At 46.0% G+C, this 26,014-nt stretch overlaps 1 protein-coding gene and 1 long non-coding RNA gene across 9 annotated transcripts in view; one reads left to right on the top strand and one right to left on the bottom strand.

Moving 5' to 3' along the window:
* Nucleotides 1–26,014, top strand: part of LOC135283408 (uncharacterized) — a 37,278-nt gene that overhangs the window by 679 nt on the left and 10,585 nt on the right. The window lies entirely within an intron of this gene.
* On the bottom strand, nucleotides 30–25,349 carry LOC135283407 (ficolin-1-like). 4 transcript variants are annotated; one of them, XM_064394191.1, is made up of 10 exons: nucleotides 12,873–15,498; nucleotides 11,969–12,082; nucleotides 11,179–11,232; nucleotides 9,291–9,326; nucleotides 7,934–7,969; nucleotides 6,045–6,172; nucleotides 5,525–5,654; nucleotides 4,855–4,989; nucleotides 3,810–4,001; nucleotides 30–3,286 (listed from the first exon to the last, which is right to left on the bottom strand). In XM_064394191.1, exons 1-10 carry the CDS (start codon nucleotides 12,949–12,951, stop codon nucleotides 3,264–3,266), a joined length of 927 nt encoding a protein of 308 aa, XP_064250261.1. In that variant the 5' UTR covers nucleotides 12,952–15,498; the 3' UTR covers nucleotides 30–3,263. The 4 variants fall into 4 exon arrangements, with proteins under 4 accessions (XP_064250261.1, XP_064250262.1, XP_064250260.1 ...); XM_064394192.1 differs by lacking the exon at nucleotides 12,873–15,498 and adding an exon at nucleotides 22,927–25,349 and having other exon boundaries at nucleotides 30–4,001; XM_064394190.1 differs by having other exon boundaries at nucleotides 30–4,001.

Here is a 26,014-nt window from a genome sequence, read left to right as displayed (position 1 = left end):
TACATAACTTGGGATTGGAGTGATACAAATTATTTTTCAGAAGTCATTAATATCATTAGCACATGTCATGCGCAAGCTCAGTCTACTCTGGGGGTCGCACTGAGGAAGGCTGCGAGTCTTCCTCAGTGGTTGTTCTGATGAAGGCTGGTAGTCTTCCTCACTTTGCACTTTTAATCTTTCTTTCTGAAGCATGTGCAGTCCTTTGCTGGCTGGTTCAGAATTTTCTGCTGATAATAGGTTTTGTTCCTCTTACCTTGACAAGGTGCACTCTGTGTCTCTTATCTTGAGAAGGCTAAGGTGCATCCTGCTTCTTAGGCTTGTAAGTAATATTTGCTGACTCTTAGTAGTTAACTCATGCTTACATGAGTTAACTATTGATCAACTTCTTTCACCTTCAGTGAGATTATGGTAAGAAAGGCTGCAATGTCTGACTGAGAGAAACTTTGATTTGCCATGGTGGACATCAGGAGAAAGGTTTGACCTTGTCTTTTGCTGTCCCTGTGAAGTGCTGGGTGGATGTTTCTGGGGCCGTGCTAGCTGCTGCCTTGAGCCAGAGCTCAGCATGATGGCATTGGAGGGACGGAGAAGCCACGTCCCTGTGGTGTGCAGGGAGCTGGGAGTGGCACAGCGCCGAGTCTTGTGTTTGGGAGGCATCATGCAGGTTTGTGCCAGCCAGGTGACCGAGCAGTAACATAAATCCATGTGCAGGCTTGTCCAAAACTGCACTAAGTGGTGTTACAGCACCAGCCTCCTGACAAGATTCTTCAGGAGGTCAGGTTTGGAGGCACTGTGACAACGACGTGGCAGTTCACTGAGGAGTGATGTGACTGCACTGCTCAGCAGGGCAAGCTGTGCAGGAAGCTGGGGGTATGCTGCACAGAGCCTGTCCAGCATGAGACTGGCTCTGTTGTCCACCCCTGCTCTCTGGACCAGCTCTGAATGGAGGTAGCAGACTGTGGACCCTGCAGCCTCAGGAGGTGCCATGGTCAGTGCTCTGTGGTGCACCAAATCTGCAAGTGGCACTTGGTCGCAGACTGCTGCCAGGACCTGCAGCACCGTGCTTTAGACAGGAGTGGGCACACATGAAAGGGACCACCTGGCACCACTGTCACCTGAGGAGGGAGGGTGTCAGTGAGTGCTGGTGAGGGACTCTGCCCCCCCAAAATTAAACTTTCACTGTTGGCTTTTCTTAACTTGAGCAGTCAATGCACTTCTGGCAAGTGTCCATTGCTTTGAATTTACTCTGAAAATAATACCTCCTTGTGTTGTTTGGGAATAGGATATGGTTGGGCCATACATGAGAGATTCAGTGCAATTTTGTTGTGTTTTGCAGGAGAATGACAGATCCATCTCTGAGTAAGATTCAGAGACACCAAAAGCTAGGGGTGATTTTTGTAATGGGAAAATGGGAACTTGTCTGTGGGCAGGAGTGGATGGGCTGGTGGTGGCAGAGGGGCTGTCCCTGCCAGGAGTGGGTTTTTGGGCAGAGCAGCCAGTGAGCACATGTTATGCAGGCATACATAAGGCCAGAGTCTTCCTGCACATGCTACCCCTACAGGAGTGTGGCAGGACATCCCCTCTGCCACAGAAGATCTTATCTGTAACTAGTGTGTCAGCTCTGGATACTCTCCCCTCCACATTATGTGATGAGATAACCCAGGCCAGCTCACAAGCTAGTGAGTTATTTCTCTCTCTGGCACCAGGAGTAGAACTCCCAATAAACAGCTGGGTGTGAGAACAGATGTGGGGAGATAAGCTAGAAATTCCTGACTCAAAGACACTACTTTTACAACTATAAAAGCCACACGAATTTTCATGGAGGTACAAACCTCCTACATACTCCCTGGAAACATGCAGGGACTTCTATCTGGAGTTTGGATGCGAATTCCATGGTTACTTTCCTGGGAATTGAGAGGAAGAATTAGGTGTGTACTCCATCGTCCATTTAGTGGTAAATTACATTGAATCTTAATCTATACTACTTCTTTACTAGATGTAATATAGGTACCTTTATCATGCACTGTTTTATCTACTAGTAGTTCTTTTATTTCTGTGTAGTTAAGTAGTCTGTTTAAAGTCTCATCAGTGTCCTTTGCAAGAAAAATTTAAACATTGAATGTTTCTGTGTAGTAAGAGGAGAAGCTAGAGGTGAGCAGAGAAAGGGGATTTAGCACTTTTAGCTAGTTTATAGCTGAGTATACCAGCACCTGCTTATACATCTCTGCAGAGAAGTCTCTGGTAGTACCATGGACCTCTGAGAAGCTACTCCTGGAAGGCAGCATGAGCAGCAGATGGGTGAGATACAGCATAATGCTCTGGGACCTTGGTCCTGGTGAGGGCATGTGAATCTTAGTGGGAGTAGCAGAAAATCAAGACAGAGCTCCTGGAGAGGGAAAAGTAACTATGGGGCTTTCAGTGTGCACTTCTCTGCTCAGACACACTCTTTGTTGTGTAACTGAAAAGAAGTAAACTGAGACAGGACCTAGTGAGTGGGAAGATGCAAACGCTCAGGTTTAAATCTTAGCGCAATGTTTATCTCTTAGTGCACTATTTCTTACCACTGCTGTGGCAGGCTGAGTGACCTCACTTTTCTCACCCACAGGGTTTGGATTCTGTCTTGTAGGGCTGGAGCTGCCCTTCCTATATATCTGTGCAATATATAGTGAAATAAACCTGGGACCATTAGAAACATAACACAAGGAAATACTCTATTTCCGCTGTCTCTGTCTATTCCTTCAGTGAAGAGTTAGTACTTGGCTCTCCTCTGTCAGCTGTGGCAAGGAGTCCAGCAGCACAGGTGCAGGAAGAAGAGACCCAGTTCTGCTAATATTCAAATACAATACATGAACCAGGTGAACTGTGTCCACTCACCAGCAGATAGCTCACCCTCAAACACTATTGGAAACAAGATGAAGTGGAAGGTACTGGCACTGTCCATGATGACCACATGTGTAAGGCTTGACTTGGAACTGCTGTACCCTGTGTACTGTGTCTTGGTACCACACATGCTGCTGAACAGACTGTTTTGCATACAGCTCTTGGTCCACAGCAGCTAATGAAATCTAGAAACATGTCCAGAAAGAATGGCTAAAGCTGGCTCTGGGTCCAGCTGCAGCTGTGTCCTGGTGGGAAGTGCTGAGCAACTCTGCTGTGGTTCGAGGAGCTGGGGTCCCACCTGAGGTGCTGGAACATGTGAGGAAAGAAGGGGGAAACTGCTAGTGCTGACAGTGCTGTGCTGGAAGCTCAGTCTTTTCCATGCTGTTCTAAGTTGTGGCTCCACCACAGCCTGCAGGGAGAGTGGGACAGGTCAGGAACTGAGTGCCTTTCGGATGGCTCTTGGGTCCAGTAGAAAGAGGCTGCACACATGCTGGAGTCTTCACATACATGGATTATACTGGAGCTTAGCAGTAATTACCATTTAAGTAATAATATCAGAGAGCTTTACTGAGGTGCACTGGCCCCACTCATCACCTGGTCTTTAATCAAGGTAACACACTTTTCAGAAGAAGGTGCTTGGGCTCAGTCTGCATCAATGGGGCTGCTGAAGGTAGTCAGGGTGAGAGAGGGTCAGGTGCTTACAGGAGCTCAAACCAGTACAGATATCTTCTGGCTTCAAACATCCTGCTCTAGGCAGAAGGCACAACCTGTAATATCCTTTCTGGTCCATTTTTGTCCCCAATCAACATTGTTTTGTGTCTTCTGTTGGTGGGTGAGTGGCACCTCTTGGGTCTAGTCAGGCACCCTGTCACCATGTTAAACTGGCCTGAACTTCATTTCCGTTCGCTTATAGGAGTAGTGGTATTCTTTACCTGTCTTCCAGTTGATGCCATCAGCGTAGCTCCCATGCACACCCATCCAGTACATCCCATTCAGGTTGGAGTAATGGCAGTCATTGTACCACCACGCTCCCTTGTATTCCGTGGCACAGTTGAAGGAACTCATGTCATTGTCCTGATCTGTTGTTGAAAATGGCATGTCCCTGTGATACGATAAAGAGTCCCCTGCAGAGAGCACACATTCACAGTTACTGCAGTAGGGATCACAAACAGGACACTGATGTGTCTGTGCACCCCTGCTGGGCAGCAGTGGACCTTCCCAGGTGTAAGGGAGGTTGTATAAATCCTTCTGCTCTCTTGCCCAGGTTTCCTCCTCATCTTGGACAAAAGTATCCTGAGCTCTGCTAAAACACATGGAGAATTTATCTATGCCTGTGAATCAAATAGGTCAGATTTTTTCACAGGTATACAGGTGTCACTTCTTCTGCAATGCTCAGGTTCTCTGCAGATACAGAGGTCTGAATTACCAGGGTTGCAGTGTGCAAAGCCACATAAACCTAGAGCACTGCTGTCTCAGGTGTTGGTTTCACTCATTCCTGAATGATGGATATTTAATTTTGAAGATTTGTTTACTTAAAAAAAGTAATTTAAAAATCAGGTATTAAGAGGATGGAGTGCTGATGCTGCAGGTATTGAACAGCACCCCAGCCCTTGAAATGCCAGACCTCCTGGGCAAATGTCTCCTGCCAATGTAACCAAAAGCAGACCGTGACCTGGCTGGTGCAGAACTGTTGGGAAGGTCAGTTAGTTTGGGTGCTGCTCAGGACCAGGCTCATTTGCTGTTAAACAATAGGGCTGGGCTTGAAGGTAATGCTCTGAGTCACATTTCTTTGGGTGATGCGTGTCCCCCTCCATCCCTGTACCCAGAGGTCACTCAGTACCTGAGGTACCATGGCCAGTTTTAAAAAATTGATCCAAAATGTAGCTGATATGAGGAGTGTGCATCTCTGCATAGAAGCTGAACACTTTTGAAATGCTCTAGAAAACAGACTTTGCCAGTGAGCTGCCTCAAACTTACCAGCGTTTCCACCAAGGAAGTCTCCTAGAACCAGTCTGTATTTCTCTGACTCTCCTAAAACTCTGAATGAAGCATACTTGGCAAAATAGTAGTTGTTCTCAAAGTCTCTCAGGTCAATGCGGAGTTCACAGGGTCCTAGAAGAGAAGATGGATAGCAGTGGTGCAGGACAGATGGTGGGTGTGCCACTGGTTTTCAGAGTGGAGGGTTTAAGGTGCTGTGAGCTAACTTGAGAAGAGCTGCCACTACTTGAGAGATTTTGATTTACTTAAAATTCCTGCAGAGCCTCCTATACCTTTGATGGTTTTCTAGGGAAGCACCTTTTCAGAAATGATATTGGGTGGTCATGGGCAAGAGTCCTGCACACAGCTGTAACTCCAAGGCTGTGTGTGGACCAGATGATGCCATCACGAACAGTCCAAATAGGAAGATGTGTTGGCCTGTCTCCAGGGTAGATCATGCAGCCAGCTCATTCTCTTCCCGGACTGCTAGTTTTGGTTTTTTTTAGAGTGAAGTTTCCTGTGTGCAGTAGGCTGCAAGAGTCTGCATCCTGATTGGGATTAACAGTGGGGGCCTCAGATGAATATGAGAAACTCAGAGGTCTGCAATGACTCAATGTGGTATAGGGGTTGAACTCTCATGGCCCCAGCCCAGGACAGAGGCAGACCTTACCCAGAGAGGTGAGGAAGTGGATGTTGTCATTCCCCATCCAGAACTCTGTCAGCTGGTTGCCAAAGCCTCTTTTGTACGAATCCCAATCTCTCAAGAAGTTCACTGACCCATCCCAGCGCCTCTGAAAAACCTGAAAGAGACCCTCAGTCCCATCCCTCACTCAAAAGCATCCACAGCACCTGGGGGACATGCCACCATGGTAAATGCTCCCCCTGCATCAGGACATTCTTGTGGGTGTCTGGGGAGCAAACCCCACAAGAATCCCTTGCTCAATGATTTCTTCCATATGCCCTTGGAAATGAGGAGGAAATTGTTTGCTGATTTAAGCAAGGAGTGGGTCTATGGCACTCAGCCTGCTTCCAGAGACAAGTCTTGGGGGAATCCCCTGTGTCCAGACGGATTCACTCTGGCTTGCAGACATGAACTTCAGCTGTGTGTTTCTATTTTTGAGCCGTCCTTTGCAGTCTTAACAAGAATCTCTGTAGGAACATGTAAACCTCCCTCTCCTCATCCTACTCACAATCCATCCCCCACCATCCGTGTCCATGTCACAGAAGACGGTGGTGGCATTGCAGTCTTGGGGGTAGATTGTGTACCAGCCACTCAAAATCTTCCCTTTGGCCAACAGTTCTTGGCAGTTCCCTGGTTCTGTGCAAATCAAAGAGATCAAGTAGAAAGAATTATAATGTGTTTACTGATCATGGGAGCACACCAGCCCTGAGCTTTGAGCCCTTTAGCACCCAGCTGGCTCTTTTTACTGCAGGATCCTAACGTAGAGCTGCTGGGAGCCAAACCCTGCCTTGGCTTCTGGGCTCATATGTTGTAGGGGAGATGGGCACCTTCTAAGAAAGATGATCTAAGGTGCTGAGACTCCTGTCATCTGCAATGACTTTTGGGGATCTGGATGATGGAGCTGCTCTGAAAAAGAAGACAAACTCATGATCCAGAAAGTTGTCCCATCTCCAGAATATATGCAGGGCACAGAGAATGGGTGAGTAGTTGACAGCAAAGGAGTTAGTGACACAGGACAGCTCCCTGTGATGCAGGTGAACAGTGTTCAGCTCACTATGGATTGAATCATAGAATCACCCATGGTTTGGGTTGGAAGGAATGTTAAAGCTCATCTTGTTGCACTCCTTGCCATGGGCAGGGACACCTTCCGCTGTCCCAGGTTGCTCCAAGTCTCATCCAAACCTGGCCTTGGACACTTCCAGGGATGGGCAGCTACAGCTTCTCTGGCCAATCTTACCACCTTCTGAGTAAAGAATCATCTCCTAATATCTAATCTAAATCTCTCCTCTTTTAGCTGTAAATCACACAGTGACAGTGTCCTGTCACTGCCCCTGCAAAAAAATCACTCTCCAGCTTTTTTATAAGCCTCCCTTAAGTACTGGAATGCCACACTGAGGTCTCCCCAGGAAACACAATGCTTTTGCATATGTACATTTATATAAATAAATAAATAAATATGTCTTACGTATACTTTTTTCCCTCCCCAAAACCATACCTGCTGACAGAAGTTCTGATTCACAGGAGACTGAATGGTCCCTATCAGACATCCCAACCTACAGCTGCATCAGTAGCTGCTTTAGGGAAAACTTGGGGGGGATGAGCAGAGATGGTGGTGCTGGTGGTGCATGTGTCTCAGTGTGCTGTGTGTAATACATGGATACACAGCTGGACCAGGCTGTCTTTTGACCACCCTAGCAGGGAGATGGTCCTGGACTTGGCCTTTTCCTTCCTATTATTCAAATCTTTTATATGCCCAGAGAAGTGTCTGGGGCAGCAAGGAACCAGTTCAGTGGCATCCCAATCTGTCAGGTGTTACAGCAGCTTTGATCTGTCTGAGCCTTTATTGTGGCCCTACATCACCCAGTTGTAGCCAGAGCAGGTTGTAGCTCTCCTCAGACTTTAGCTCATGGAGACAGATGGGGCACCTGAAAATTGCTTCTTTTACTTTTCTTCTTTTCTTCCAGTGAATAAGTTAATTTGAGCACTGTCACACACATGAACTCCGCAAGTACTAAAGGTACTGCGAGTACAGGAGTATAACTGCCTTTGAAGTAGCCACATGTCTGTAACGGTGTTTGTTGTGGTTTCATCTTAGAAATCAGGACACCAAGCCTGAAAAATTCAGATCGACCTCCTCCAGGACACACGGAGGACAGGACATTTAAGTAGTGCTCAGAGTGCTGACTTTCCCAGCATGACTGGAGTACAGAGTAGACCCACAGAAACTGCACGTGTCTGTCAGAAGCAAAGATAACAGTGATATTTCCTTATTCCTTCTTCAATGCCACTCTGAACTTGTTTCTGTTCCTATCCTCTCCTGACTTCTGGTGCAGGTAGTCCACCACCATCTGCTCTGCAAAGCTGACCAGTGTTGTGAAGACCTAGGATGAAACTTACCCCAAATTTCTGGAAATCCAGGCTCTCCTTTTGTTCCTGTTGGACAAACAACACCATCAATTGCTCTCCACCTTCCACACCCAGTACTCCCCTTCCCCAGTACTTGAGATTTGCCATGACAAATTCTGCTGCACTGGCGAGCTGTTATGTTAGAGGAAGTGCTTGGCTCATCTGCACCAAGCAAATGAAAGGCACAGAGAAACCAGGCAGGAAGGGTTGCTCAGTATATAAGGTGTCCTGGCTGCTACCAGGCCCACCAGAGGAGACCCACCAGCCTATCTGCACAGATCTAGGAAAGCACAGAGAGGTAGGTAGGAGGCCAAGTCACAAACGCTGTAACTATAGCAATGACACCCAGCTGCTTCAGACACTGGGAAGAACTCTCCAGGAGATACATGAGGTGGCCACTGGGGGGTGCACTATAAATATTAATTATATATATATATATATATAAAATATCTCTTTATGCACAAGGAGTGGCAGCCTTGCCTCTCTTGGCCTGTTGGACCTGGCATGATCTTTCCTGCTAGCATCTGTTTTAGGGCTTAGAGGTCCAAATGGTGAGACTGACACAGGACATATCTCTATTCGACCCAGCTGTTCTGCCTGCTGCTGCCCAGCCCATAGAGCTGTCTGCCAACAGTCTGTGCCAGTGAGTCCCATTGGGCTAGGACATGTGGGATAGGAGTGGGTGAGTGTGGGAGGGAGGAAGCAATGCACCTTGGAAAGGCAGAGTTACAAGTCCCATCAGGGGAATGGCTGCTGCTGGCACAGGGCTTCAGCCAGTGGTTTGGGAGCAGCAATGGCAACTGGAGCACTAGTCATCTGCCAGACCAGTGGTGTTGGACCCAGTGATTACCAGACAAACTCCAGAGAGGGAAGCCACAGTGCAGATGGTTGCTCAGTGGTGGGTGCCTGTGGTCCTCACATGCAGAATGATGGCATAAGGGAAAAAAAACCATGTTTCCCTAATACCTTATTGCTAGTGCTGGTAGAGACGTGTTCCTCTTGCACTAGCAGCAACTGAATTTCATTTGAGCCTCTGCATTTTGCCATAGCATGAGGATATTAAGGGATATTAAGAGCCCAGAGCTGGCTCATCCCTCAGCCCTGTGGCTTCTGCAGCTGATGGTGCCAGGTGGCAGCACCAGCTGCCTGAGCTGAGGACAGCAGCTGTTGCTGAACATCTGGTTTGGGAGCAGGACTACCCACAGCACCTGTGCCAGGGCAGAGCCTATGATGAGATACAACTATCAGCAAACAGCCTTATCCAGTCTCTGTAACTGCTGTCATCTGATGCAGGAGAACAGCACAGGGTAGAAGTTTACAAAGTAGCCCACATGACAGCATGATTTACCTTTCAGTCCTGGGAAGCCAGGCTCTCCAGCTGCTCCTACAAAATACAAGAGGAAAATGCTCACCACAGACTATCCAATGCAAATGAATTACTGTGCCCTACAAATGGCTGCTCCAGCCCCTCAATATGTCTTAAATGTACAAGAGAGACTGTCAAGAGGTGCAAAACGACAATGCTTAGCTGAGTGTCCCAGGTGGTGCTGTTGCCTGAGCCTGGCTGCTCTCTCGATCAGCAGTATCTCTCAGAAACAGCAAGAAGAGCAGGATACAGAGGAGAGAGAGCTGTTTCTCCATCTCTTGGAATGTATGAGGCTTCACAATTCCATTTCAGTGACTTTTTGTAGGGACTTTCTGTCAGGCACTTAGGAGATTTTGATCAAAAGGGTTTGTCAGGGTTTTTCAGTGGTTTTATCCATCTCCTGTTGGCATTTCAGTTCAATTCTTGGGTGCTTTTGGCCAGGAAATAGCTTTATATTCAGCATGTAAAAAGGGATGTCTTCCCTCTTAGTCAGCTCTGCTCAGTCCCTACAGTTCCCTTGTGCTGGCAGCTGGATTCTTTAGAAGAGACACTTTTCCAGTATTTGCAGCACATGTCCTGCTGAAGGTCCTAAGCAAGCCTGGGCAGTGAAAGCCAGTTTCTCAAAAGACATGGTCCTTTTCAGGGGTTCATTCCATTACAAAGGAAACCTCATCCTGTGCCATTGTTTGATCTCGTTCTTGTGGTGAAGTGGGCACTGCACACTGAGTTGAATGCTGAAGGCTGCTGAAAGCAATGATGTGCCTAGGCCTGAGCATCAGGGCTAGGCCAGAGTAGACTTACAAGATAGATCATGAAGATTGTGTGGCTAACATCATCAGTATTATTTACCTAAAAATAGATGACAAAGATGCTTATGCTAGCTGTTTATAACCTTGTGTAGCTATTTGCAAGAAACGTATCATTTTAAGAAGCTTTTCCAAATGAGAGGCTTGTTTGTAAGGTATTTTAGGGGAAAACCCTCCCAGCCAAGACCTGGACTCTGAGTGCTGGCCCTGGCTAAGTGGGAAGCATGCCATCAGATTTAGGCATTACTGAGCTAAAAATAAAATCAAGTCATTTTGACTTGCTGATTTGGGCCTATAAACACTGCACTCCCTTTCAGGACAAATCCAGAGACCTCATCTATAGGTGGACACACCATGTAGGATTTTCCCAGTTGCTGGGAAGGGTTGTCCAGGTCCTCTGTGAAACAGGGTTCCCCAATGACTGGATGATGTTATTAAAGTATTTAAGCAATTAGAAATGTATCCTTCTAAATCACTATCCTGCCTCTTGTATAGTAATGATTAGGTGCATTACCTTGCTAATTTCTGCTTGTTGTAAAAGCCAAGCGTATAGTTTTATTTAATGTATTATTTTACTTTTGTGTTACCTTTATATTCATAGTAAAACAAGACCATTCTTTCCATTGGTATGTTCTTTAAATTGCCCCTGTCAATTGGTAGAACAAGCACTCAGCATAATACCTCTGCATCAGGCCTGGGCTGAAGCTCCACAGAGAGCTCCAAAGCTCCTTAGAGCTGGGAGGCATTTGGGCAGGCTTGTTGTGCTGGAGTCAGGTTAGGGTAGGAGTGGGGAATGGGGAGAGGTCTGATTTTAGGGTCAGTGAGAAATTTCGAGAAGAGTGGTATCTTCTTCTGTGCTGTGGTCCTGGACACTCAAGGACATTGTTCCTGGTGTTCACTCCATGCAAGGGCCATACCCCAAATCAGGCTTTTCCTATGCTACTTCAGCACGGTTTCTTAGCCTATGGCCAGCCCTGCAGTACATCTCCATAGAACCAGTCTCCCAATGCATGTCCCAAGCTTGGGGCCATTTATGGATTAGAGCTGCATATGTTACACATTACCTTTTGCACCAGGTGGTCCTGCTTTCCCAGGTAATCCCTGGTCTCCCATTTCTCCTGCAAAGAGACTCATTTTTTATGTGTACATTACAAACTGACCAGAGGGGGGAGTCACAGAAGCCTGGGCAACTGGGCCTTGGCTTTCACAGAAACAAGGGAGCCAAGGTAATCAGATTCAGTCTTGTAACCTAGTTTTACTATTTTACCTTACTCCTTTTTTTCTATTGAAGCCTTAATACACTGCTACTGCCATTCAAAGTCTAAATTTGCAGTTCACATGTGAATTCATATGAGCTTTGATACATCGTGGAACCACTCTATGGATTCTGCTATGGTGGATCATCTTGCTCAGCTGATGCAATTCACCTTCTCTGTGAGTTGGCTGTGAAAACTCTGAAGGAGCCCCATCTCCCTTGCTCCCCGGAATAGGAGTTGCCAGTACATTTCCCACACTGTTCCCCAAAAAACAGGCAGGAGCATCTTGGCCTCCCTCCCACCCAGACTGTGGAATACAGACCCAAAAAATAAATGGACGATTTTCTGTAGAAGAAATGAATGAGATACTTCATACCCCAAGATCACATCAGATTTGTGACAGGACTCAAGGAAGAAACAGGTCACTCCATGTGTACCAGCATATGTCTAATTGGGGTGTTTTCCACTCCAATTCTCCAGTTCCTCACAGCAGCCAGTGCCAGGCCAGCTACTGCTCCAGCCTCAGCTTGCTTCCCCTATCCAAAGCAACAAAACCATCTCATCTCACAGTGCTCATCACTGGCTTTGGGGGCCTCACCTTTTGTTCCTGGGAGACCTGCTTCTCCTTTTGGGCCAGAGATGCCTGGGATCCCTGGACATCCTTGAAGAATGGCAAGTCGGTCAGCATCACGCAGTCCCACTATTCTTACCTCTGAAAAATGAAGACAGTCTTTGTGAAGATTATTAAGGCTCTAAAATGTCTTGGAGAGGAAACCAAATCCTTTGAAGTTGAGGAAGTATAATCAAAAGTAATGAGTATGGAAGTTTTGGGGTGTTGTATGGATTGACAGATGGCGTTAAGAATCTCACATATTAGAGGAGCCAGACTCTGCATCTCTCTGGCTTCAGGGGAGTTCAGTAGGGGAGGAGGCTGATATATATGACATTGCATGCATGACAAATATACTGTAGTTAATAAACCAAAAGCTGAGAGGTGCCCCAATGGGTATTGATAGCAGAGTAAGTGACACTGATGGATCTGTGGACAGTAAGGGTAAGAGTTCTTCTGAATTTCCTGATGGCAGGCGTGTTTGAAAATTGCCCCAGGCCTTCTTGGGGAATACAGTCAGAACACTCTGCTGTTCAGCATCCCCAGACTGATCCTTTGTGTTGCTCTGTAGCCTTTGGTAACTGCACGGAGGCCCTCCTAAAAAAAACCCCAAACATGGGGGAAAACCTCACTGGAGAGTGTCTGTTCCTAGACACCCCACTGGTGAGAGGACTGTTACATCACTAGTTGGAGCCAGTAACTTTCTTAAGCAGCTGCTGAGACTTCAGCCTCCCCCTTACTCTCTTCCCACTGGCAGCTGAATTTAAAAAAACATAGAAGGAAAAAAAATCATATGCTACTTCTCCCCCCTCCCTTCCCAACCTCCTTCTCTTACAGGGGAGATGAAACAGGCTGTCTCAGTGAGATGGCAGAAGGTTTGCGCTTTACTCACCTGAGCAGGTGTCTTCAGCATCACAAATAGTCACTCTTAGGCTGAGCAGTACCAAAAGGGCTGGGGCTGCTGTCCCCATGGCCAGTGCTGCTCTCTGCACAGCTCCTCTCAGCCACTTCCCGGGTGCTGTGGTCAGCACTGATCCATCCAAGCATTTTGTATCTAACAAACAGCCTCAGTGCAAGCTCCACCTCTGTACTTGCCCACTGGCTGCTCTCAGGTCTGGGGCCTGGCTGAGTCTCAAGCTGTTTTGCAGATAAGCTGCTTTCCAAAAGTCTGATGGAAAAGTTCTTGCCTGGCTGCCCCAGCCTGCCTCACCTCTGTCCTTTGCAAATTTTGGATGCCTTTCCCTTGTCATACTGTATTTCTAGATAAAATGAACCAGCAAAACCATATTTACCTAAGTGTAGACAGCTCCCCTCATCCTCCCTGCTAGTAGCCCTTTATGAAGAGCAGAATTTACTGTGTAGATGGAGAAACTGAGGCACTGGGAGTCAAAAGCCCAAGGTCAGCTGAGGCCAGTGGCAGAGAGAGGCTACACAGCCTGGATCACATTCCAGTGCTCTTCCTGTCAGCCCAGCACTACTTCTTGCCCTTCAAGCTTCCATTTGTACATGATTAATGAATAACAGAGTTCAAACTCAGCCAAGGGTAGGTAGACAGAGCATGTTTGATTTCCCCCCACCCCCGAATAGTCCATTGTATTAGTGAGCAGGGTTTCTGGTTTCTTTCACCCTGTGCTTTGCTAATTTCTGGCAGCGTTACTAGAGGTCCAATCTGCTCCATCATATTATTTTCAGACCCAGAGCCTGTAAAGTTTATGAATTTTATTAGTGGGCAGAACTTAAGTTTTTCCTCCTTATTGTTACATCCCAGTTCAGAGGAAACGCATTATTGGAGATTTTCCCCAGGATATCAGAGGCAGAATACAGTTCCCCCTCAAGCATTTCAATCATAAGGTGCCTCTAACAGCCCAACTTCCAATGATACATGACAGTTTAATGTTAGGCAAATGGAAGAAGGTGAGGGAGAGGTAAGTATTTGCCACTTAAATTCAGCATCCCCCATATAGCCCAGATATACACTCATACGCATACTCTTATTCATATATGTAATAATATAAAACAATAACCCAGTAGATGTTGTAGTCATTTTAATTCCTAACAAACAATTCTGGCAGGGAAATGCACCCCTTACTTTCCTTCTCCCATCTGGAAAAATTGCAGGAAAATCAGGAATTTTGACAAGATGGGCTGCATGCAAGTTGGGGTTTTGCTTTACTTGAGAAAAAGCATCTCACTTGTGGCAACTGCTGTGTTGCAGCTCTTGGGGCAAAATGAGATCAAATCCTTTCTTGCTTCAGGAGGAAGCCTCCCAGAAGGAAATAGAAAAAGGATTGGCAGGTGCTAGGGAGGGAGAGATCCATGCAGGACAGGTGTACAGTTCCCAGCAGGACACCTCTAGAGTGGCTGGGAACTGTACACCTCTCTTTTCTCATCTGTACAGCCTGTGCTGTCCATCTGCAGTGGACTACGGTGTCTGGACTATGGGGCAGGTTGCAGTGATGTAGAGCCAGCCCTCTGCACTGAGCAGCTTTCTCCTGCCCACTGCCTCTTCTTTCTTTGTAGAAACATCTGCAACACCTTGTTTCAACTTGGAGGCAAAAGCTCCTGCCTTCATCTGTTTCCTTTTCATAAATGACTCCAAAAAGCAAAGGCCTTGCAGATTACACCATAGTTACAGTCTCTCTAGGACTCCAGGCTAGATCTGTCCTGACAGATTTAAAAATAAATAAAAAAGGTTTGCCCAGCTTTTTCCAGGTCCTCTATTAGCAGGTTACACCTCTGGGTTGGGCTGAGAATGTATGTTATGAAGGCAGCTGTGTGTATCTGCCCAGAACTAATGCATCCCCCTAAGTGTTACCAGCTGTGGGCTCCATCCAGCCTGGGGGACATCAATATCTCCCCACTTTCATCTGGGAAAGCAGCAGTATCCTTATTGATGCAGCTACTTTTAGGAGCAGGGAGTAGACTGCCAATGAACAAGCTTAGTCCAAAGTAGGTCAGACTCCCGAGGGTAGATTTTGAAATTGGCACAGAGATCAATACGTCCCTAATTGCTTTTCCTCATGCCAGTACCCAGTGAAGGTTGCAGATGGCTGACTAGGCTTGAAAGTATACAAAGATCTTACATCAAAGAACATCCTGACTTCAGATAATCTTGACATATTCCACATTTTGCAACACTACCAAAGGCCAAATGTGATTTTGAAAATATGATGTTCTATTTCCAAAACATTGTAATTTTTTTTTCCTCAATGTTGCTATTTTGTAGGAAACTTCAGAACACGTAAGTTTCAAAACACAAATTATTGAAAATCAGTTTCCCAGATGCTTCAAGGTAGAGAAGATAGCTCAAAATAAGGTAACTCTCAGCTTCTTTTCTAAACCTACCCACCCATCACAAAAGCAACATCCAGCTGCATTGTGATATATGTGTCAGAGGTTAAGAAGGAAGTGAGTTTTTTGGGAGGTTGTGTGCCGAGCTGCTGTCCTGAGTTTTTCTCTACTCCCCCAAGCAGGGGAGGAGTCCGCACCGGCCGAGCTGTGGCACAGCAGCTGACAGCCGGGGGGCACTGCCCGGATGCGCCGGGGGCGTCCGGGCAGCGCCTCGGCAGGAGGCAGCGATGGGCAGCAGGAAGGCGAAGGAGAAAAGAGGGACTCGTCTCGGGGGCAAAGTCCAGAGGTTTATCATCTCCAGGAGATCCCACCGAGAAAAGACCACGAGGTGGAGATACAGCAGATTATAAAGGGGGCGGAACATACAACACATCAACCAACGAGGGAGAACTTGGGAGGGAACAAACTCGTGAGAAACATGCTGGCTAGCCAATAGGGAATGTGACAGGGAGGGACTCCTGTTCCCGATCCAATCACCCACCGAGGAGGGGAGAACTTTCTGGAAAGAGGGAAGGGGACAGTGGGTGATGGACAGGAACTCAGGGAGGGATTGACAAAGGGTAACCAGGGGAACAGGGGAGGAGACAACAATTTTGACACTCTCAAAAGGAGGGGTTACCAGGGGAGGAGGGGGGGGGGGGGGAAGCCGAGGACTGAACCATTATAACTTCAGGGGGAAACAGAACAAAGCAAATGAACCATGCACCGCAACAGTTGTGGTCAAACCAATCAGTGCTTGGATTTGAATATTGGCACCTGGTTTGGCCACTGAAGGTATGGACCGCCTCTGAGAACACAGGGGGTTAAAGCAAGAACTCCCAGGAAAACTCTCTTGGTCCCGGTCCGTGCCCAGCTGGGTAATCTCCTACCTTCCTTGTTTTAACAGTCTGTATTCTCAACTAGAAATCCACCTTGATTTCTTGACAGAAAGAGCAAAGACAGACCATTCAATTGATTGCATTGTCTCTGAAACAGCAACCAAACCTGTAGTCACATAAATGCATAATGAACGTTTCTTTTCAGCTTTAATACCTTTCTCAGTCCCCAGTTCTACCCATAAGCTTCAAGTCATCACTGCCAACCTAGATGCTGTTAGATTTCTGCTTATTTGAGAAGATGGATTGTGTATAAAGAAGTAATACTATGTAGCACAGTATAAAAATATTTCAAACATATTTTTACATACATATAAATTAATTTAAAAAAGCTGTTACTGAAAAAAAAATCCTGCCTTCTTTCTGGGAAGCTGATGGTTATGCTGTTGGGTTTTCAGGGCCTTGCAATCCTAACAGTGAAACTGCTATATCAAAATCACTTGCTGAAGTAGTAATTTCTGAAATCAAGGGATTCAATGTGCCAGTGCAGATCAGTATGGGAAGCCTTAAACTGAGAGTTTGCTTCTCTTGAAACCTAAGGAGGCCATCCTGCTAAACACAGCATTTTCAGCTTTGTAAAATTCAGGCCTGTGTGATAGCCAGGAGCTGTTACTCTGGAACAAACTGCTCCTGTTTGAAAGTTCCCGAAGAATGCCATCTACACCCCTTGGCTGTTTGCAGTGATCAAAAATAAGGACGACAGCCACCTTTGTTAGTGTATGGACTGTTGTCATATTAATGGAAAAGCAGCCAATATGAAGATAGTTTCATTCAGTGGGGAACACCTCATTTTGGTATGTATTAGCAATAGCTGTGAACATTTCTTAAAATAAAACAGGTTTAAATAATATCCTTAATGCCATGCATGCTTGGGCTAGCCTCTAAAAGGAAAGAAAGCAAGTCCTTTTGTTCTTCCTACCCAGGCCTCATCCACTACAAGAATGTTCTGAGCTCATTGGTGAAGCTCTCTGTGCATTTCAGTTATAATAATTCTAAGACAAAATCCAAAATGAATCCAATTAATTCCAAAATGAAATACAAGAGCCTGTGGAAAATGTTACATAGTGTTCAAATGTCTCCTTCATCTTCTAGAAAAGTAGAGGCTACTTTATATTACAGCATGGCTCACTGCTGCTCTGGAGAAAGGCATCCTGATCCTTCCAGGAATGAGTGACTTGCCAGGAAATAGAAAATTAAACTATTTCTAGAACTGCTCACTATAATTAATTTAATTGGTTTACATTGGTGTAACTTCCACAATCATTCACTTCCAGGATAACTGCAAGACACCTCCTCTAGATTTTGGAGAGGAGTACACTGAAGACAAGCTTTGCTGCATGCAGTAATGTTTTGGAATAAGGTTTTGGTTTTCCTCTACTTTCTGTTATGGAAGCTGTTGTTTAGCAACCACCCTGCTGAAGTCCTTACTCTCGGGACTAGTGATGGAAACATGAATTTAAACAGACAGTCTCCAGCTCTCTGGTTCTACTACAGAACTCAGAAATGGCCAAAAGAGATAGTTTACAGCAGTGAGAATAACAAACAAACCCCCAAAAAACAAAACAAAACAAAACCCAAACAAAACAACCCCCAGAGAAACGAATCCTACCTAGATAGTCTAAATAAGTGTATGGCAGCATTCCTTAGTAATATGGTACAAGACCACTCACCACAGAAGTGCTGTCTAGAAGCTGCAACTAGGCAGAGGAATACCAGTGAAACATCTGTTGTCAGAGTTTGGGAGCTTCAGTAAGACGTAACTTTCATTTGCTCCAGGCTCAAAAGTCCAGATTGTGATCCTGTGCAACAAACTACATACTGCTTCCTAGCTAGAGGCCATATGCTTTCCATTTGGAACACCTGGCTTTTTCTTTTAAAAGTAGGATAAAAAATAAAGTTATTTCTTTTGCTGGAGAAAACTTTGTCCATGGGTATTTTCTGAAAGATTGCCAGGGACCTAAAACCAAAATAGTGACTGTCTGCTACAAAGATTAACCCCACAAGCCATGTGTACTCTAATGGGTCCAAAGGAAGGCTATCTGCTTTATCCCAGTTCAAATGCAGCCTAAAGTAGTAACTCAGCATTCTGTAAAAATGGTAATTGTAACTATCTGCAGAAACATGGCTTTTGGAGATACCAGCTGTCTCTATTTTACAGGATTTAAATTCCTTACTTAGCTTGTCTCATAGAGACCATTTTTAAGTTCAGTAAAGACTTGAGTAGGGATATAGGATGAATGTGTATCCACATTAGGCTCCAGGGCAGTGCAGCTATACAGGAACCATGCTCTTGCTTGTCTTGGCTTTGTATGGTTTCCTAATGCTACGAAATCAGAACATCTACAACTCCCTGCAGTATCTGAATGGAAACTTGCAAGCAGCAGCTTGTAGTTTTTACTGGGATCTCTCCAATTTCTCCTCAGAATATTCTCCCCAGCTACCAAAATCTTCTTCTCAAAGCCCCTAAAATGTCCTACCACCATTCCTGTCTCCTTGCATTCCTGTCTCCAACATTCCTTGCAATGTTTCTAATTCTCCTTATACCCAAATTCCTCCATTGTTGCTATAACAGCCTTCTCAAGCCCTCTTCCTGTTTTCCTGGTTACTACTTATGTGGTTTAGAGCCCTTGATAAGGTAGTTCAATATTTAGAGCATGTGCTTATAGAGCATTGGCCTATGGAACACACAAGGGTACAAGATTTTCCTGCAAGCTATTCCGGGCTATCTCCTATTTGCACAAACCAGTTTTAATTCTTGACGGCTGGAGAAACAGGAAAAATTACAAGGGCTAGAGCAGAAACACTGAAAGCAAGCTGGTGCCCAGCTTTGTTTCCTTTAAAAGACTAAAATAGCAACTCTTGAACAACACAGGAATGCGACCGTAACATTTACTTTGCATGGAAAATGCTGTTGGATAGAAAGGAAAAGAGATCAAATCCTCTGTTGGTATTCCAACAGGCATTTGCAGGACTGGGGCTGTACCAGTGCCATTTCAAATAATTATCCAAACTGATATAGCTTGCAAGCTATCTGCCTTAGCTTTGTGACTGAAAGGTTAAAATATTTTTGTGAAAATAAAAAAGGAAGATTTTAGAATCAGTCACGTAAGACAGTCTAATGAAAGTGTATATTACGTGTAAGTAGCTGCTCCAGGAGTGCATTACTTTGACCCTGAGGTAGTTATACAGTGTATTACTCTTAATTTCATCTGATATTTTTTCTTGCCTCTCTGAGGGTGCAAAACAAAGAGCTCTCAGACTTTAGTATTTGGTCTTACCTCCTATGTTTAATGTGGAGTACTAGAACATGTCTGCTGCAAATTAGTCCCCGCATCCAGCATTATTGATTTCTTTATTTTCAATGGAAGACTTAATTACAAACTGTGAGCTTTAGACAGATTAAATAATTAACCTTCATGAGAACTCTGTGAGACCAGTAGACTGTATTTCAATCTAAGGCTCAGGGAGACTACCCCAGTCTACTACCCAAAGGTACTCACTGGTTCTGAATGCCTCATTTGGAATTACTTGATTTGACTTCAGCAAATGAGGACATTTTATATGCAGCCTTTGTCAGCCTACAGCTCTTAGCAGGCATGGGTTCCACAGATCCCTTCTCAGGCTGTCAGGAAGGTCATCTACATAATGAGGTACTAATCCAGTGTAGGAAATCTGGGTAGGTAAGAGAACACTATAATATGAAAATAACTGGATGTTATCTTTCCTGGTGGAACAGAAAGAAAATTGTCATGGATAGACTCGAAAGAAGTCTCTATTAATCTCCATCCTACCTTTTTTCCTGCTGCCTTATCTGAACTTTGGGATAGATCTATCCTTTTGAAGGTTAATTCTGAGTAATTGCTGAAATCCAGGTGTAATTTAAAAACTCACAAGAAAAAAAAAATCTACAGTTGTCAATTCCCTGAACAAATAGGCTTTTAAAATCCTTACTCTCAGGAGGGTAGGAGTGAGTTAACAACACAAATTTTAAAAATCTGATGAACAAAATTATTCATAATATCTGCTACAAAGCCAAGAGTCAGTGCATTTTTATAATTAGCTACTTTTAGCAAGAAAAAGACCTCTGTATATGATCTCTTTCAAATTGAGAGAGTCAGTCACAGTGTGTGCAGTCCCCCCTGTTGTACTGGCTTTAGCATCATTTGCTGCTAGGATGCAGCATTTGATCTCCCTGGGCAAACCTGTCCCACATCTACAGCCTTGGCAAATCTGCCAGGTATTGCAGCCTGGCAGGCATGCTACACATTTTATTGAAGCAATAATATTTCCTTCAGCAGCTTTTAAATCTTTCCCAGTACTGGGTCATCATCTGCTCTTAATTCTTACCTTGCTATTGAATCTGTTCTTCCAAGACTGCCAGGAAGGTTATTCAATTTCATTAAGAGTAACCATTCAAATACTAATGAACTGCCCCCAGCCTGGGGGACCTGACAAGCATCACATCAAACACCATCTTGTTTTTGGCCTTTCTCCTTCAGAAGGGAACATAAAGATATATCTTCTGCTAGAAACATCCTTACAGTGAGAGTTGCCAGTGTTGATGACAGGTGAGGAATATGGAAAGCTATAAAATTTCTTTTGCTTCCCTCTGCTTGCTCAAACATTCACAGAGGAAGGAGAGGCTGTGTAATGTGATGTGGCAGACCAAAGCTGTCTAGACTGGGAGACTTCATACAGATGGCATGGGGAGGGGAGGATCTTGTCAGCCAGGTACCACCTTATTAAGAAAATACTGGGGAGAAGAGGAAGGATAGACACCTTGCCCTGCAAACAAAACCTGGCAGTTCACACACAAGGAACCAAAGGAGGCTGCAGTTCTACCCACCCACTCCTGCTGGCACAGAGGCTGGGGCTCAGGGCAGCTGTGCAGCCCTTCCCCATGGCACTGATCCTGCACTGCAGTGTTGTGGTGTTGCCACATCTGGCCTCCAAACAGGAGAAGATAGGCCCTGACCATTTGCTCCTGATCCAGGCACACCCACAGCCCTTCCCAGGATCTTGGTCACTCGTGCCCACCTTCTTGTTTTCACTGCAAAGAGTTGGCTGAAATGATTCCCAAACAGCTAAAACACCAAAGCACACTGGGAAGGGCAGGTTTAACACAAAATAAACGTCCACAAGGAAAAAATAATCTCATTTAGCACAGGGTGTTGCTCTTCACTTCCTGTTTTCCTTCATAAAGTTATGTGCATTTCTATAGGACAATCAATAAATAGGGGTGAGGAAAATCCCTCTCCCTGGAGGCAGAATTAAGAGATTATGCATCCAAAATTTACTCAAAATTTTAAAACTTAAGCAAGCACAGAATAGTTCCTGTCCACATCAAGTCTGGCAAACCTCATTTCTATTTAAGTGGCATTGGCCACTTGGCCAGGGCTCTCTCTGTGTCTCAGGCACTGGGGACTGCAGTGACCAGGGCATGTACAGTCTGAAAACAGAGCAGATCCCTCTGGATTGGCAACATGCTGGGGACAGCTGGGGATAGGAGTGAGCAGAAACCATCAGCCTCTGGGGCTGTGACTTCATTTGAATCACATAGATCACTCCAAATGTAGGGATGCAGCTCCACAGACCCTCTTACCACAAAAGCCAGTTCTGATCTAGTTCTCCTGTCTTCCACAAAAACTACAGGAATTCAAATTTTGTGTTACTTTCAGAAATTTCATCTCAGCTTCACAAAAAACAATCCCTGCAGGTCCCTGCTTTCCAGAGCACCAGTCCTTACTGATCTCAAATTCCCTGGAAAACCTGTCTCAGTCCCAGTCTGAGCCAGCAACAGCCACAGCCTGGCTGAGCAGAAGTCTGGAGAGGTCAGAACCCTCCCCTGGACTGCTGCACTTGGAGTGAGATATAACTACAAATGCATCTCTGGAAACAGCCTCCAAAATGTTCTAGGATCAGACCTTTAAAATGGCTCCAAAGGGCAATAGCTCCAGCATGAGTCCTTCCTTGTCCCAGCCCTGGATCACTGACACATAGACACAGAGGAAGCCAAGGGTCACACAGGCGCTGCATGCAGACTTCCTGATCCAAACCCTGGCCTTTCCCTGCCCAGCAGTGAGGGAAATCTGACAGAGGATTAATAAAGTACCTTTGCTGAGAGCAGTCATCACCCCAGGCCTTCAGGCTTGGCAAGATTTTGTAGTGAACAGACCCAAATTAAATTCCTAAATCTAAATCTCTAACAAGTCTTGTTAGAAAGATACCAGACAGTCACATAGACCACAGGACCAAAAGACTACACAAGGAATGACAGAAGTTTTTCTATTAATAGCACAAGTTCCTTTTCTTCCTCATCAGTCTGGGACTGTAGGACCGAACCTTTGCAACCAGGAGACAAGAGAGTTGTTATCAACACTTAAACCTCCCAAATGGTGTTATTTCTCAGAGAACTGGGCCAGAACTGAGCTATTCCCATGTGCCTACAGTGCTTTGGGGAGGGGCAAGACGACGTCCCACTTCTGTCTGGAAAAATTTGAAGATAACAAAAAGTCATTTCCTTTCTTTCTCTCTGACCCATAACCAAAGCAGCTGTGTAGAACAACACAGAGTATTTAGGGGAGGCCTGATTCACTTGGGAAAAAAACCCAAACCCTAAAGAAACAAAACCACCCCAAATTTCAAACTGAAAACACGCTGCTGCCTTAATGGGAGCATATGGGAATACAGCTAGAAAGCAGGACTGAAAGTACTGCTCACCTTGTAACGGACATAACATAGTCATGTTAACCCTGTGTCCTAGGGTGACTTTATGATGCTTGTATCCCCATTCGTCTGTTTAGCCCAAAAATAAGTGCACTTTTAAGACTGGTTCTGACAGCAAAGGGAGGGGGAGAGAAGAAGTGCACAGTTTGTTTTCAGAAACTGCACTCATTCATCCACATTCTGCTCCTGGACTGCATTGTCTGCAGACAGGCAGAGAGCGGGACAGAGCTCTCCTTTGTTACTTTTAGTTAGTCTCTAGTTAGCTAAGGCAGAAAAGTTCCCAGGACTGTGGCTTCTCCTTTTCTTAGAACTGTTTAAACCTGCTCTGGACTAAACTACCAGAAGAGGACCAGCAGCTCACACGTGTGGCCCACCGGGCTGCGGCATTTCCAGCACCAAAAAGACTGGTAAGAGACTGAATAAGCCAAGCTACAGCCCATAAAAGAGACTTTCTGAGTTTGTAATCTCTTTTAGAGTGGCAAGAGGTTTTATGGTTTAATAAAGTTGTTCATTTTTTGTGCTAGTGAATGTTTTGCCTGTTAAACAAATTTTCCCCACTTTTCTAAAAAAAAAAATAATTAACAAAACCAATTAAGAAAGGGGACACTTAAATCTGTTTTCTAGAAAAACCCCTTTAAAAGTTTTCTGCCAAATTTGCCCCAAACCAAGACACCCTGGTAGGCCACAAGCCTTGGCAACAGAAAGCAGAACCCCTGAAGGGGAAAGCAAAAGGTAATGGTGTGGTTGGTATGTTTTGTTTGAGAGAAATCATGAAAGACCATACATGCCTGTATGAGTCTGTGCAAAGCTATGATTAAGCAATATTATCAAGAAACATAAATGTTGTGATTGCTGCTATTTTTAGCTATAGCTGAAAAGGTATATATACTGAGCTTTTGGAATGAATAAATTTTCTTTATGCATGCAAACCATGGAGTCCTCATTTCTCCAATTGCCCACAGGAGCACACAAAACTCTTAAGTCAGAGAGGAGATTTCAGACCAGAAAAAGAGCCAAAGGATGTGCTCTGCTTCAATACACTCTCTGATGGATAATTCCAAAGGAAATTCCCCATGGATCGTAAGCAATCACCTATAATTTTTCCTCTGGGACCATTACTGCTTTGCCTTTCTGTGGAAGTGTTTCAAACATCCATTGAGGGTTCCAGGGCTTGGTTAAGCAGTTTATGGTTCATCCTCACAGGCCCAGACCAAACCCTGCTGCAGCCCCAGTTTCAGGGAAATATTGATACAATTTATAAACACTCTCCTTTCTTGCAACTCAGTCCTTCACTGCGTAGTCCCGGAGTGGACTTACTCCATCCTTTGTTCCCAACAGCACCTCTCCAGTCCAAATCCCACTTCTCACAGACACGAACTAAGCAGAGCCAAGGGAATGGTTCAATCAGCACCTGCGATTCTGAGTTCCCCGTTCCCTGGATTGCTCATCCATGCACTCTGCAATTTCACCTCGGCCCAGAGACTCAGATCTCCGTCCCCAGAGAGAAACACAACCTGATGGGACACAGTTCTGGCACCACATTTCCTCTTCCTCTCCTTTTTCCAGCAGACCAGGCTGCTGGAAATGGCATTCCTTAGGGAGTTCATCCCAGCAGAGAGGAAAAGAGGAGCCTAAGTGAGAGTACAGGTGGTGGGGTCAGCCAGGCCGGGGGCGGGTGCCGGCAGCCAGCGGTGGGGCCAGCTCCGTCCCGGCTGTGCCCCGCCTGCGAGGATCCCCCGGCGCTGCTAGGGCTTCATGGGTGTCGCTGATCTATCGGTAAAGGTCCAGGTTTGTTCACTGCTTCTCACAGCCTGTATGGTAGCTGGAATCCCAGCTGGTGCTGCACTGGGGAGAAGAAGACGAGAGGCGAAGAAGAGGGGAGGGGGAAGAGAGAGGGGAGGGGGAAAAGAGAAGCGAGGCGAGAAAAGAGAAGAGGGGAGGGGAGGAACCCAGGCCCGGGCAGCCTGAGGGCCGAGCCCCGGAGCCTGTTCCCCTCCCGTTCCCGGCGCTCCCCGCAATCACGCCCCGCCTGCGCAAACGCGCGCGCCCCCTGGGGGGTCACGTGAGGCGGCGGCGGGCCCCTTGGCGCGGCCAACGAGCGGGGCCGGGCTGGCACGGGCAGGCCAGGCCCGGGGCCGCGGGATGTCCCACGGCCTCCTGCAGGCTCCCCTGGCTCCTCCTGAGTGCGGGGTGCGGGCGAACGGGGGGAGCGGCTGCAGGAGCCCGAGGAGCGCGGAAGGAAGGACCATGAGGGGCATTAAACGAAGGGCTGGAATTGGGCAAAGTAAGGGGACTCTGTGTGGAGACCATTGGCAATTCCAGACCGCTGCGTGGGTAGAGGTGCTGCTGGCTCCACTAGTTGGAACCACGGCGTCCCTGAATGGTTTGGCTTGGAAGGAACCTTACGAGCTCGTCCTCTTCCACCCAGCTGCCGTGGGCAGAGACACATTTCACCAGACCGGGTTGCTCCAAGCCCCCTCCAACCTGGCCATGGATTCTGCCAAGGGATGGGGCAGCCACAGCTTCTCTGGGCACCGTGTGCCAGGGTCCCTCCATGCTCAAGGGAAAGCATTGCCTTCCAATATACAACCTTTTTCCTTTCAAACAATGTGTATTTGAAAACTCTGCTGCTACATTCTTAATTGTGTTCTGTAAAAAAAGCAAACCCAAAACGCAAAACAATCCCAAAACACCAACACATGTCCTTTTTTTCCCCCTCCTTCCCAGCAATGTGGTATAAATGCCAATGATGTGAAGGAGCTGTAAAAGGCTGGATTTCACATGGTGGAGACTGAAATAAATAGGGCAGGATCTTTCTCCTTTTTAATGCCTTGTCCTGGATTAGGGCAAATCTGGGAGAAAACCCCCAAAAGGCCCCCCCCCCCCCCAGAAAGCAAACCCACACAGCCCCTTCCCCCCACCGGTTTGGGAAGGATTCCTCAGAGAGAAGTGGAAAGAACCTGTTCATTTAACAAGCAAAACACCCCCAGCACACAAAATGAACAATACCAGATGACAACACTTTCACTGATCTGAAAAAGAGGACAAATTCAGAAAGTCTTTCCTGGGAGTGGTCGCTCTG

This window comes from Passer domesticus, chromosome 18, assembly GCF_036417665.1.
Source record: "Passer domesticus isolate bPasDom1 chromosome 18, bPasDom1.hap1, whole genome shotgun sequence".
Classification (NCBI taxonomy): domain Eukaryota; kingdom Metazoa; phylum Chordata; class Aves; order Passeriformes; family Passeridae; genus Passer; species Passer domesticus.
Note: the sequence above shows the minus strand (reverse complement) of the source record. Positions and strands in the feature narration are given on the sequence as shown.

Excerpts from the sequence above, each read along its gene's own strand:
- LOC135283407 (XM_064394190.1), bottom strand. The coding sequence starts at position 12,951 with ATGGGGACAGCAGCCCCAGCCCTTTTGGTACTGCTCAGCCTAAGAGTG. Across the intron at positions 12,083-12,872 it reads TGCTGAAGACACCTGCTCAG|AGGTAAGAATAGTGGGACTG; the intron begins GTGAGTAAAGCG and ends TTCATTTTTCAG. Across the intron at positions 4,990-5,524 it reads CCACTTCCTCACCTCTCTGG|GACCCTGTGAACTCCGCATT; the intron begins GTAAGGTCTGCC and ends CTTCTCTTCTAG.